This window comes from Haliotis rubra, unplaced genomic scaffold, assembly GCF_003918875.1.
Source record: "Haliotis rubra isolate DU_JTF1 unplaced genomic scaffold, ASM391887v1 Scf1254, whole genome shotgun sequence".
In the NCBI taxonomy this organism is placed as follows: Eukaryota; Metazoa; Mollusca; class Gastropoda; order Lepetellida; family Haliotidae; genus Haliotis; species Haliotis rubra.
This window is the reverse complement of record NW_025765175.1, coordinates 169,208-182,124: the sequence shown is the minus strand read 5'-3', so window position 1 is coordinate 182,124 and position 12,917 is coordinate 169,208. Positions and strand designations below refer to the sequence as shown.

General features: G+C 40.0%; 1 protein-coding gene across 1 annotated transcript in view; it reads left to right on the top strand.

Annotated features, from left to right (window-relative positions):
• LOC124266412 (ATP-binding cassette sub-family C member 3-like) overlaps positions 1–6,904 on the top strand; it is a 29,969-nt gene extending 23,065 nt beyond the window's left edge. Inside the window, exons 20-25 of the mRNA XM_046701218.1 lie at positions 205–306; positions 2,534–2,680; positions 3,314–3,472; positions 3,930–4,096; positions 5,155–5,349; positions 6,645–6,904. Of these exons, the coding sequence (XP_046557174.1) occupies positions 205–306; positions 2,534–2,680; positions 3,314–3,472; positions 3,930–4,096; positions 5,155–5,349; positions 6,645–6,756 (882 nt within the window). The 3' untranslated portion in view covers positions 6,757–6,904. The remainder of the gene's footprint in view (positions 1–204; positions 307–2,533; positions 2,681–3,313; positions 3,473–3,929; positions 4,097–5,154; positions 5,350–6,644) is intronic.
• The last annotated feature ends 6,013 nt before the right edge of the window (positions 6,905–12,917 follow it).

The window sequence follows — 12,917 nt, the reverse complement described above, 5'->3', positions numbered from 1 at the left end:
AATTATGGAGAGATGGAGCGATGTGATGAAATTATGGAAAGATGGAGCGATGTCATGAACTACGGAGCACATGGCTGTTGTGAAACTATAGACATGGCGCGAGGTTATTCAAAATCGGGAAGTTAAAATGAAATTTTGTGAAAATTATGGTTTTATACTGACAAGCTAAGACTATGAATATGTTCTATTTTTCTCATATTCCAGACAAGCAATGATCTCCGGATGTTTATCATTAGAAGCACAAAACTTGATCTCATGAGTGTCTCCGTTGAAAAGATAATGGAATACGTTGCCATGGAAACAGAGGTACGTTAGTCAAGCGAGTAGTCATGTGTTTCCGTGTATAATCAATTTTTAAGTATCTTATCAATTAACAGTCTGGTGTCACCCGCCGTGATATTGCTGGAATATTGCTAAAAGCGGCAGACAACTTTATCCTACTCTCATGTTAAATAATTTAATTTCACTGGTCAATGACGCTTTAACAAGTTTCCGTGATGGTTGGTGTACTGTTGGTGTAATAATGATGTATCACATTATCCATGTAGTGAATAGAGTTTGATGCATTAATGTGGACCTATTACCACTGGGTGATGTGGTGTTCTATGTATGTACCAATTACCACTGAGTAATGTGGTGTTCTATGTACGTACCTATTACCACTGGGTGATGTGGTGTTCTATGTACGTACCTATTACCACTGGGTGATGTGGTGTTCTATACATGTACCTATTACCACTGAGTAATGTGGTGTTCTATGTATGTACCTATTACCACTGGGTGATGTGGTCTTCTATATACGTACCTATTACCACTGGGTGATGTGGTGTTCTATATACGTACCTATTACCACTGGGTTATGTGGTGTTCTATGTACGTACCTATTACCACTGGGTGATGTGGTGTTCTATATACGTACCTATTACCACTGGGTGATGTGGTGTTCTATATACGTACCTATTAGCACTGATTAATGTGATGTTCTATATACGTACCTATTAGCACTGATTAATGTGGTGTTCTATATACGTACCTATTACCACTGGGTGATGTGGTGTTCTATATACGTACCTATTACCACTGATTAATGTGATGTTTTATATACGTACCTATTAGCAGTGATTAATGTGGTGTTCTATATATATACGTACCTATTAGCACTGAGTAATGCGCTGTTCTATGTACGTACCTTTTAGCACTGGGTGATGTGATGTTCTATATACGTACCTATTAGCACTGAGTAACGTGGTGTTCTATGTACGTTACTATCAGCACTGAGTAATGTGATGTTCTATACACGTACCTATTACCACTGGGTGATGTGGTGTTCTATGTATGTACCTATTACCACTGAGTAATGTGGTGTTCTATATACGTACCTATTACCACTTAGTAATGTGGTGTTCTATATACGTACCTATTACCACTGATTAATGTGATGTTCTATATGCGTACCTATCAGCACTGAGTAATGTGATCTTCTATACACGTACCTATTACCACTGGGTGATTTGGTGTTCTATGTACGTACCTATTACCACTGTGTGATGTGGTGTTCTATATACGAACCTATTACCACTGAGTAATGTGGTGTTCTATGTACGTACCTATTACCACTGGGTGATATGGTGTTCTATATACGTACCTATCAGCACTGATTAATGTGGTGTTCTATGTACGTACCTATTACCACTGTGTGATGTGGTGTCCTATATACGTACCTATTAGCACTGGGTGATGTGGTGTTCTATGTACGTACCTTTTACACTGAATAATTTGGTGTTCTACATACGTACCTATTAGCACTGGGTGATGTGATGTTCTATATACGTACCTTTTACACTGAATAATGTGGTGTTCTATATACGTACCTATTAGCACTGAGTAATGTGATGTTCTATGTATATATATATATACGTACCTATTACCACTGTGTGATGTGGTGTTCTATGTATGTACCTATTACCACTGGGTGATTTGGTGTTCTATATACGTACCTATTAGCACTGAGTAATGTGGTGTTCTATATATATATATACGTACCTATTACCACTGTGTGATGTGGTGTTCTATGTATGTACCTATTAGCACTGGGTGATGTGATGTTCTATATACGTACCTTTTACACTGAATAATGTGGTGTTCTATATACGTACCTATTAGCACTGAGTAATGTGATGTTCTATATATATATATACGTACCTATTACCACTGTGTGATGTGGTGTTCTATGTATGTACCTATTACCACTGGGTGATTTGGTGTTCTATATACGTACCTATTAGCACTGAGTAATGTGGTGTTCTATATATATATACGTACCTATTACCACTGTGTGATGTGGTGTTCTATGTATGTACCTATTACCACTGGGTGATTTGGTGTTCTATGTATGTACCTATTACCACTGGTCGGTGTGGTGTTCTATATAAACAGACACACTTATCAATGTCGCCCGGAATGAAGGGTTTCCGGACGAACGGGGTTTTGCTATACGAAGGGAAACGTTCTTTATGGTATGTCCTGTTGTCAGGTAGACTGCTTCGACAGGGCTGAAAGCGTCCCTCCAGCATGGCCGGATAAGGGAGTTATCCGATACCGGAACTTTTCCCTGAGGTACCGCCCTGGATTACAACTAGCGCTGCAGGACATAAATTTGTTAGTCAAACCAGGAGAGAAGGTACGTGGAAGATGAGTGAGTGAGTTTAGCTTTACGCCGCTTTTAGCAGTATACCAACATTAACACGGCGGAGGACACCAGAAATGTCTTTTACACATTGTACCCATATGCGGAATCGAACCCGGAATCCAACGCTTTAACCACACGGCTAACAAACAGCCCCACGTGAAAGACGAGGTGGGGTGAAATGGGGACTTCTACAGAGACGCACAAGCATGTATGTGTTTCTGTGTAGTCCGTACCAATAATTTATAACCCTAGCCTATTGCGGTACAATATCGCAGTTTTAACACGAACACCCCATTTAGATCCACTATACTGGCGCGCACCAACGCTTGACGTCTTTTTGCAAGAAACGCCGATCTCCCACACTGTCCACTAGATCACAGAGGCGTTCGTCGTTAGGGTCATAATGAAATGGTGATGGAACCGTAATAATATGCTTTTCACAGTCTACCTATAGTGGCAATGCGTGATGAGCATGCAGTGTAGCAATTATGGTGTCTAGATCTTCATTCGTTTAGAGTACCATGTTTTCTTTTGGCTCACAACGAACCCGACATTAGCTGATCGTGCCAAGAAGATTGGTTCCAATGCCGACCGAGACATTATATTTTACGGATTATTTTACAGGTGGGAGTTGTGGGTAGGACAGGGGCAGGCAAATCTTCGATGATGCTCTCCCTTTTCCGTCTCATCGATCCCGTAGAGGGGGCCATCATCATTGACGACATAAACATCGCCGATGTCCGGCTCTCCGAGGTCAGGTCAAGGTTGACCATAATTCCACAGGTGACCAGTAGAATGATTAGCACGTGGATGTACCTTATTAAATTCTGTTTCTAATAGTTTAGTTGCCTCCCCGACACAAGAACTCCTCAACAAAAGATATTATACATTTCAAGACTGGATTGCATCAAAACACTGTAAACGTTATTTAAACGTCACCATAGTGAAAACAGTCGATATAATATTTTTTGTTATGGTCTGAAGGCACAGCTATATTCCTCGGTTAAAAAAATTAACCGATTAACCATTTCCTGTTGGTTTCATTTTTAACAGCCATCAGACTTGCGCATGTAACAATGTTTAGTTTGTTGTTTAACGCCGCAGTCAGCAATATTCCAGCAACATGTGTAATACTCGAGTTTGGACCAGACAATCCTGTGATCAACAGCAGTTTAGTTATTGGTTTCACATAGACCCTCCAAAAGATAGACATTTACATCACTGTTCCGTTTCGTTTCAGGATCCGACGCTATTTTCGGAAACACTACGCGTGAACCTTGACCCAGTCGAGGCTTACGATGACCAGGAGATATGGACTGCCTTAAGACACGCCCATCTTCACACACTGGTCAGTTCTCTACCTGGTCAGCTTCTCTACAAATGCCAGGAGGGGGGCAAGAACTTCAGGTACGAACAATACAATAATGAGCGAGACAGTCAGTGTGTACCTGAGGAGATTCTCGATTGATTCTCGGGGGATTCTCACAGAATAAGTGCCCACCAGCCTTTGTTGTCATAAAAGACGACATAAATGGTAAGGATGAAGCCTCTCAGTCATTTGCACAATTGCAACATTTTGAGACCGGTGAAGATCAGGTTAGAATTGGTCTTCACCAACCCATGCATGACGTAAGAGGTAACTAAAGTGATTGGGTGGTCAGGCTAGCTGACCTGGTTGACACGTAATCGTATCCCAATTGCGTAGAACGATGCTCATGATGTTGATCACTGGATTGTCTGGCACAGAATCGATTATTTACAGACCACCGCCATAGAGCTGGAATATTGCTGAGTGCGGCGTAAAACAAACACGGCAACATATGCATGCAAAACAGACGTTGAATCCGACATAAAAGAACGGACATATTAAACACCGCCGCTAACAAGTCTCAAACAAGTTCATGACAAACTGCACATACTCAAGTATATATGGTATAGAACGTCAGTGCGAAACAGTACCCGGTATACATTTAAAACCTATGGCTACAATGCCTTCAGTACAGTAGGCCCACGACTGTGGAATGATCTTCCTGTTCAACTCAGGACTGCCGCCTGCTTAGATTTTTTCAAGCCCAACCTCAAAACATTTCTCTTCAAGAAAGCATATTCCTGCTAAACAAATTTGTAACGCTTTGAGCATGCACTAGTGCATGGAGTCTAGCGCTCTACAAATAAACTGTATTAATTTTATTATCATTTTTATATTGACTATCCTCAGAAACATCTCGTTTGGCGTAAAGGGAAAATAGCTGGGAAATTATATAAATGAATCACTCAATATCAGCAATGACATCAGGAGTTCGAGAAAAGGGTAGGCATGTCCTACCCTACTGGTAGCCCCCGCCCATCACAAAATGTGCCCGAAAATGGAAGCTTGTTTTGCCTGCCATTGCCTGCCATTGGACTAAACGTATTCAGTTTGTGGGCAAGATGGCAAGTGTTTGATTTTGTGTCTCCAATTCCAGTATTGGGCAGAGACAGCTTCTCTGCCTTGCAAGGACTCTTCTACGAAAATCCAAAATTTTGGTACTGGACGAGGCTACAGCAGCCGTTGACATGGAAACCGATGACCTGATCCAGCAGACCATCAGGTCAGAGTTCAAGGACTGCACGGTGCTGACCATCGCCCACAGACTCAACACCGTTATGGACTACGACAGGTCAGCATTATTGCAGCAAACTACCTGTAACACGTGTTATACTTGGGATTACACTTTCTCAGTAAAGTTCAAATTCTAGCACTTTTATTGGGTTGAGTCCTTTTATAAAGGTGGATTCGAGCCCACATCTATAGCTGAGCGGGCTAGGCGGCTGACTTTGTTTTGCTGGCGATTAGGTGCCTGACTCTGAGGATATGGGTTCGGAGTACAGTTTCTCGGACATCTTTGGGGTTGAGTCCCATCCGGGATTCGAGCCCACACCCTACAGCTGAGTTGGCTAGGCGGCTGACGTTGTGTGCTGGCGATTAGGTGCCTGACTCTGAGGTTACGGGAGGACTCAACCCAACAAAAGCACTAGAATCTGTACTTTACTTAGGACGTGTAATCCCAAATATATCATTTGTTACATTTGGCCACTTTCTAAACAAAATTCATAATAAATTACCCACCACTGAATCTGATACAGGTTTGAGAAAACATTCTTTATCATGTGTATTGTGAAGTACCACAATCAAATAACCTCCCATGAATTCATAGTAAGTATATCCTCTGGATTGTGAAAAACTAGTGATTGTGTGCATGATTTAGTCAATCAAACTTAGGGCGCAATGCAAGCCTCGAATCGCTTAGAGTAGGCGAATTAATCTCTTATCTCGTTCCTGCCCACTATCCCAAAATGACGGAGCGATTACCTTTTGATCTGGGCCAACTGAAGAACATACACAGGTCTCGCTGATGAGTAATGATGAATAAATTGAAGATGTTGAAAGGATGGTGGGATGCAAGTTGCTTTTAACCATTTCCCATCTTATCCCGTCAAACATCTGTTGTTCAGTGGTCGAATTCAACTTTCCCTCAGCTTCCATGTTGGTTTGAGAACGAAGCGACCTCAGCCAGCGATTGGTGCGATTGCAAGCGACTGAAATTTAACGCTCTGTTGTTACGTGAATCGCTCGAAATCGCTTGCAAGCGATTGGCTGTTTGCAACGCACCCTTATATTAACCTTGTTTCCAACTGACAAGTTATGTACGACTTCCCGTACAATTGTCATTAAATGCTCAATCAGTCATTACGTTTGTGGTTGGTTTGGGACATGTGATTTGTGTTACAAAAATCATTGACATGAAAGGATTTGGAAAAATGTGTATGTGAGCCTTTTGAAAATATATTCATACTTTTTGTCAGAGAAATAATTGGACCTGCCTCATTTGATGTCAACTAAATGTTTTTGACGACCAATATTTTTTAGTCCCATGATAAGTCCAAAGATTACAATTTTGGTATTATTTTGCAGAATATTGGTGCTAAACAAAGGGATTGTCGAGGCTTATGACACCCCAGAGAGACTACTACAGGACACCAAAGGAATTTTTTATGCCCTCGCAAGACACGCTGGCATAGTTTGATTACAGATGCAGCTAGGATTCTCACTAGTCACCAGCTTGCATTTCCAAGAGTTTCTCATAGTATTGTACACTTGTGAGATTTGAACAGTTGTATTAATTCTAACCTGAAAATCGTAAATCCAAATTTTGCCAATAGTTATTTAACGTTTAAAATGTTTAGGTTGTCATTTACATTTAATCTAAACATTTCTAAATTATTGTAATTGTAAATGAAAGAGAGAACTGTCCATTGCTGAGCCTTTCTGTCATGTGTGCCGTTGAGTTTGATTAAAAATGAAACATACAACTTTATGAATGACAACTTCTTGTTTATTGCATTTCCGACGTTTCGATGTAGATTCTTACACCGTTATAAAGCTAAATGTGGAGGATGTAAGAAGTCATCCAGAAAGTTGTATGTTTCATTTTTAACTCACCAACTTCTAAGAATGTCGATCAAACAATTAGAAAGCGTTTGATTAGGGGAAAAGATCGATGTCCTGATCACTTTGAAAGTTGTAGACACCTGACATGGCCTCACATGGATAAGTCACCTGATTTTAGATGTAATGATTACAAGATCCTTAGATAAGAGATGACAGGGCAACATAATAGAAGAAACGCTACTGGCCTTTTATGACTGGACTGCTCATCACCGGGATAGTCTCCTAGAGCAAAATATTTTTAGGATCGGCTGGCTTGTTGTTGAACGCCACATTCAGCAATATTCCAGCTATATGGCGGTCAGTAAATAATTCAGTCTGGACAAGACAATCCAGTCATCAACAGCATGAGCATCGATCTACGCAATTGGGATACGATGACATGTGTCAACCAAGTCAGCAACCTAGTTACTGAAGACCAATTCTAACCCGGATCTCCACGGGTCATTCTTAAGGACATGACTGACTGTTCACATAAAGCATAACATATCACATATTATTGAAGAAAACAGCAAATGTTTGAAGAGATCTAGTCCAGCGCTTCCTGTAACACAGTTGAATTCGTAGATTAGAGTGTATTTGGTACTGATTATTACCAGATTTGTTTGTTCCCTGATTACAATAAGGAATTACCAGAACTTCCTGAAGCATTGCTACATACGCACACCTTCCCTGGGCGAGGCGTCGTTGTCAGGTCCATAAATGTCCAATGAACCAGACACTCTTGTATGTGATAGAACAAAGTGTGATACCATTTTAAGGATGTATATTTTCAATAAAAATGTGCGTTTGTGTTATCTTCTATATTATTTGGATAGTAACATTATTTCCAAGTTGATGGATGTCCCCAGCGTTCACTACCAAACGTCAAACAACGTCATTCTCACCGACGGTAACGTCGTACATAGCTTTAGTTATACCTTAACCTTATGCATGTTTTTAGGAGGGAAATTAACTTGCCTTCCCGTGTGTTTGTAGTGGATACCGTGGGTGGAGCAGGATACGCTTACCTTTTTTTTCTTATTTTAAACACCAGGTATAATAGTTATTTGATATTGGTTCATAAACACATGTTATTTTCTTTGACCGACTTCAACATGAAAACTTCACATGCTATTGACTGCTGGTTTACACATTTGCAGTCTTCATATTGATTCCGCCGCCATATTGCTGGAATATTGCTGAGTGCGACGTAAAACTAAACTCACTCACTCACTCACTTCATATTGATTGTAAATCATGTCCACATACATTAATTTCACAAATCGTTTGTGTAACTAAACGTTCTGGTCACATTCGTTTCTGTACCCGCGAATAGTGCAAAATTTCTCATGCGACCGAAAGCAATATCTACTCACTACTATTGTCAAGCCCATTTCTGTATGCCCCGCAGTGATATTGTTGGAATATTGCTACAAGCGGTGTAAATTTAAACTCACTCACTCACTACTCACTATTTACACTTATTTATGATCGACATTATTAGGGGTGACTAGGAATAATTGCACTTATTGTAACCATTTGGGGGAATCGAACTCGGAACTTCAACATGACGAGGGGTCGATTGAACCCATTAGGCTATATCCCCACTGCACCTCTCTTCCCCACCCCACCCACCACAATTTTTTGGGGGATGTTAATGACATGATCGATTATCACACACATATTTCTAAAATATATATTGAGTTTGATCGACAATGTAAGTCTCTTAAAATATTTCAGTATCTTGAGCGAAAAACGTTAGGGTCATAAAAACTTTTGGGAATATTTTCGTACGTGGAGAATACCGAGTACATAATTTCCAAATAAACAAACATTAAAGGGAAGTTGACTATTGGACAGTTGAAATCATCCTTTTTGTCATACAGCCTTTTGGAGAGTTTATTGTCTCTCTGAATATCTATGAATAGATCTAAATATGAAACAGTTGAGGCGGTCTCACTTGTCTCCTTAATTTCAAGTTCAGGTGGGTAAATCAATTGAAGGCAATTGGCTATTTGATGATAATTGAACAATATTAGATCCTCGATGTACCGGAAGTTTAAGTCTTGACTAGACAATCCAGCGATCAACATCATGAGCATCGATCTTCGAATTTGGGATGATAGTTTGACACATTAATATTAACATTTAAACAAAAAGGAGGCATCCTTCCCACGAGCACCAATTTAACTTAAGCTTCAGATGGGACAAGACACCGACACCCTCATCGAACACCTGACCACTATAACCATTTGATATTGATTCATAAACAAATGATCATTGTATAGATGAAATGTTACGAAACATGATTGTGAACTACTAGTTCCCTTGTTTTCAACACCCGTGAAGGTCCGGGTTAGAATGAACCTTCGGTAACCCATGCTTGTCGTAAGAGGCGACTAACGGGATCGAGTGGTCAGGCTCGATGGCGTGGTTGACACAGATCGATGCTCATGCTGTTGATCACTGGATTGCCTCAACTCACTCACTCACTTGTTTTCAACCACCGCTCTTACCTGGTATGGTAACAATTTTATGAATGAGCAAGTGAATGGTTTTACGCCACTTTGAGCAATATTCCAGCAATATCACAGCGGGGGATACCAGCAATGGGTTTCACAAATTGTAGCAATTTGGGGATTCGAACCGGGTCTGCGTGACGAGTGGACGCTTTAACCACTAGGCTACCCAACCGCTCCCACATTTTTTGTGGGGAAAATGTTTTGATACTGGCGGTTCGTTCCTATAGCGTATTTTTGTACAAAAACTATGCAATGATGCACGCAAAACAACACCCACTCACTCACTCACTCACCCACCCACCAACTCCTCACCCACCCACCTACTCACTCACTCACCCACCCACTCAACCACCCACCCACTTACTGTTACATGTGTTTCACCGTAAAGATTTAACACGAACTATGACATTTTCAGAGGTACAGATAAGCTGCGTATCTGCGTAAATTACGCAAATATTTATGTGAAAACTCAATTCCTATAAAGTCTGTTGCGTACAAGTACGCTTGAATTTTTGCAAATACTCAGTAAATGTGATTTTACATACGTACACACAAAACTGTCAAATCTTAGCTTGCGTACCGGTGGATAGATAAAATAACTGAGGTATACTGAGAGGTTCTGTTTCAGGAAAAGTACTTTAAAACTTGCATTTTCTCATAATACAGATAAAATATAAGTAACAAACACTAACATATAAACTTTATTATATTTTTAACATTAATGGAAAATGGCAAAATACCCATTTGAGTTTGTGTGACGTGAGTACAATTTATTTTGTCACTGAAAGGAAAATTTGGATACCCAATTGAGATCAACACAAGCGAGTACATAACTCAATGACCCAAAAAGTTATCTGTAGCACTGCATTTTAAATCTATCCTAAGATAGAAGATAGAGCTTTCAACCTTATGGATAACACATCTGTGTACTGCATAGAGCGAAGTTTGGGTATAGGTTCACGTTCTTACACCGTGTTCAAGCTGAACGTGACTACAGCCAAATGTTGGAAAGCATATATGTACAGTTTGTTGTGACAACTATCAGATTAACATTAACAACCACATGTTACAGAATAGCAAGTTGTACATGAATGGATGAGGCCAGGTGGGCCAGGAGTGGATGAGGCCGCCAGGTGTGAAAACAACAAATACCTCTGTGCAATAAACAAATGGCATAAACATCTGACCATTATTCCATAGATAGATTGTATTGTGTCAGGACACGCCTATAACAGTAAGGACGACACAGATATATTGTATTGTATTAGGACACGCCTATAACAGTAAGGACGACACTAAACTGGCATACACGTCTGACCATTATTCCATAGATAGATTGTATTGTATTAGGACACGCCTATAACAGTAAGGACGACACTAAACTGGCATACACATCTGACCATTATACCATACATAGATTGTATTGTATTAGGACACCACGCCTTCAACAGTAAGGACGACACTAAACTGGCATACACATCTGACCATTATATCATAGATAGATTGTATTGTATTAGGACACCACGCCTTCAACAGTAAGGGCGACACTAAACAGGCATACACATCTGACCATTATACCATAGATAGATTGTATTGTATTAGGGCACCACGCCTTCAACAGTAAGGACGACACTAAACTGGCAAACACATCTGACCATTATTTCATAGATAGATTGTATTGTGTTAGGACACGCCTACAACAGTAAGGAGGATACTAACCTGGCATACACATCTGACCATTATTCCAAAGATAGATTGTATTGTATTAGGACACGCCTATAACAGTAAGGACGACACAGATAGATTGTATTGTATTAGCACACCACGCCTTCAACAGTAAGGACGACACTAAACAGGCATACACATCTGACCATTATATCATAGATAGATTGTATTGTATTAGGACACGCCTATAACAGTAAGGACGACACGGATAGATTGTATTGTATTAGGACACCACGCCTTCAACAGTAAGGACGACCTTAAACTGGCATACACAGCTGACCATTATATCATAGATAGATTGTATGGTATTAGGACACCACGCCTTCAACAGTAAGGACGACACTAAACTGGCATACACATCTGACCATTATATCATACATAGATTGTATTGTATTAGGACACCACGCCTTCAACAGTAAGGACGACACTAAACTGGCATACACATCTGACCATTATTTCATAGATAGATTGTATTGTGTTAGGACACGTCTATAACAGTAAGGACGACACGGATAGATTGTATTGTGTGAGGACACGCCTATAACAGTAAGGACGACACAGATATATTGTGTTAGGACACATGTACGATAGTAAGAACGACACTAAACTGGCATACACATCAGACCATTATTCCATAGATAGATTGTATTGTGTTAGGACACGCCTATAATAGTTAGGAGGACACTAACCTGGCATACACATCTGACCATTATTCCATAGATAGATTGTATTGTATTAGGACACGCCTATAACAGTAAGGACGACACGGATAGATTGTATTGTATTAGGACACGCCTATAACAGTAAGGACGACACTAACCTGGCATACACATCTGACCATTATTTCATAGATAGATTGTGTTGTGTTAGGACACGCCTATAACAATAAGGACGACACAGACAGATTGTACGGTGTTAGGACACGCCTATAACAGTAAGAACGACACAGATAGATTGTATTGTGTTAGGACACATGTACGATAGTAAGAACAACACTAAACTGGCATGCACATCTGACCATTATTCCATAGATAGATTGTATTGTGTTAGGACACGACTGTAACAGTAAGGACGACATTAAACTGGCATACACATCTGACCATTATTCCATAGATAGATTGTATTGTATTAGGACATCACGCCTTCAACAATAAGGGCGACACTAAACTGGCATACACATCTGACCATTATTCCATAGATAGATTGTATTGTATTAGGACACGCCTATAACAGTAAGGACGGCATTAAACTGGCATACACATCTGAATTTTTTAAAAATGCACCTCATCATTGTATTGATTTATTGAAATCTCTTTTTAATAGCATTTTGTCTACAGGTATTTATCCATCTCAGTGGACGTATGGAGTTTTAAGTCCTTTGTATAAGAAAGGTAAAACTGATTGCCCTTTGAATTATAGACCTATTACACTGCTTGAAGTAACTGGTAAAATATTTTGTAAAATTATCAACAACAGGTTAAACTCTTTGGCTGAAAGGGAATAATTCTTC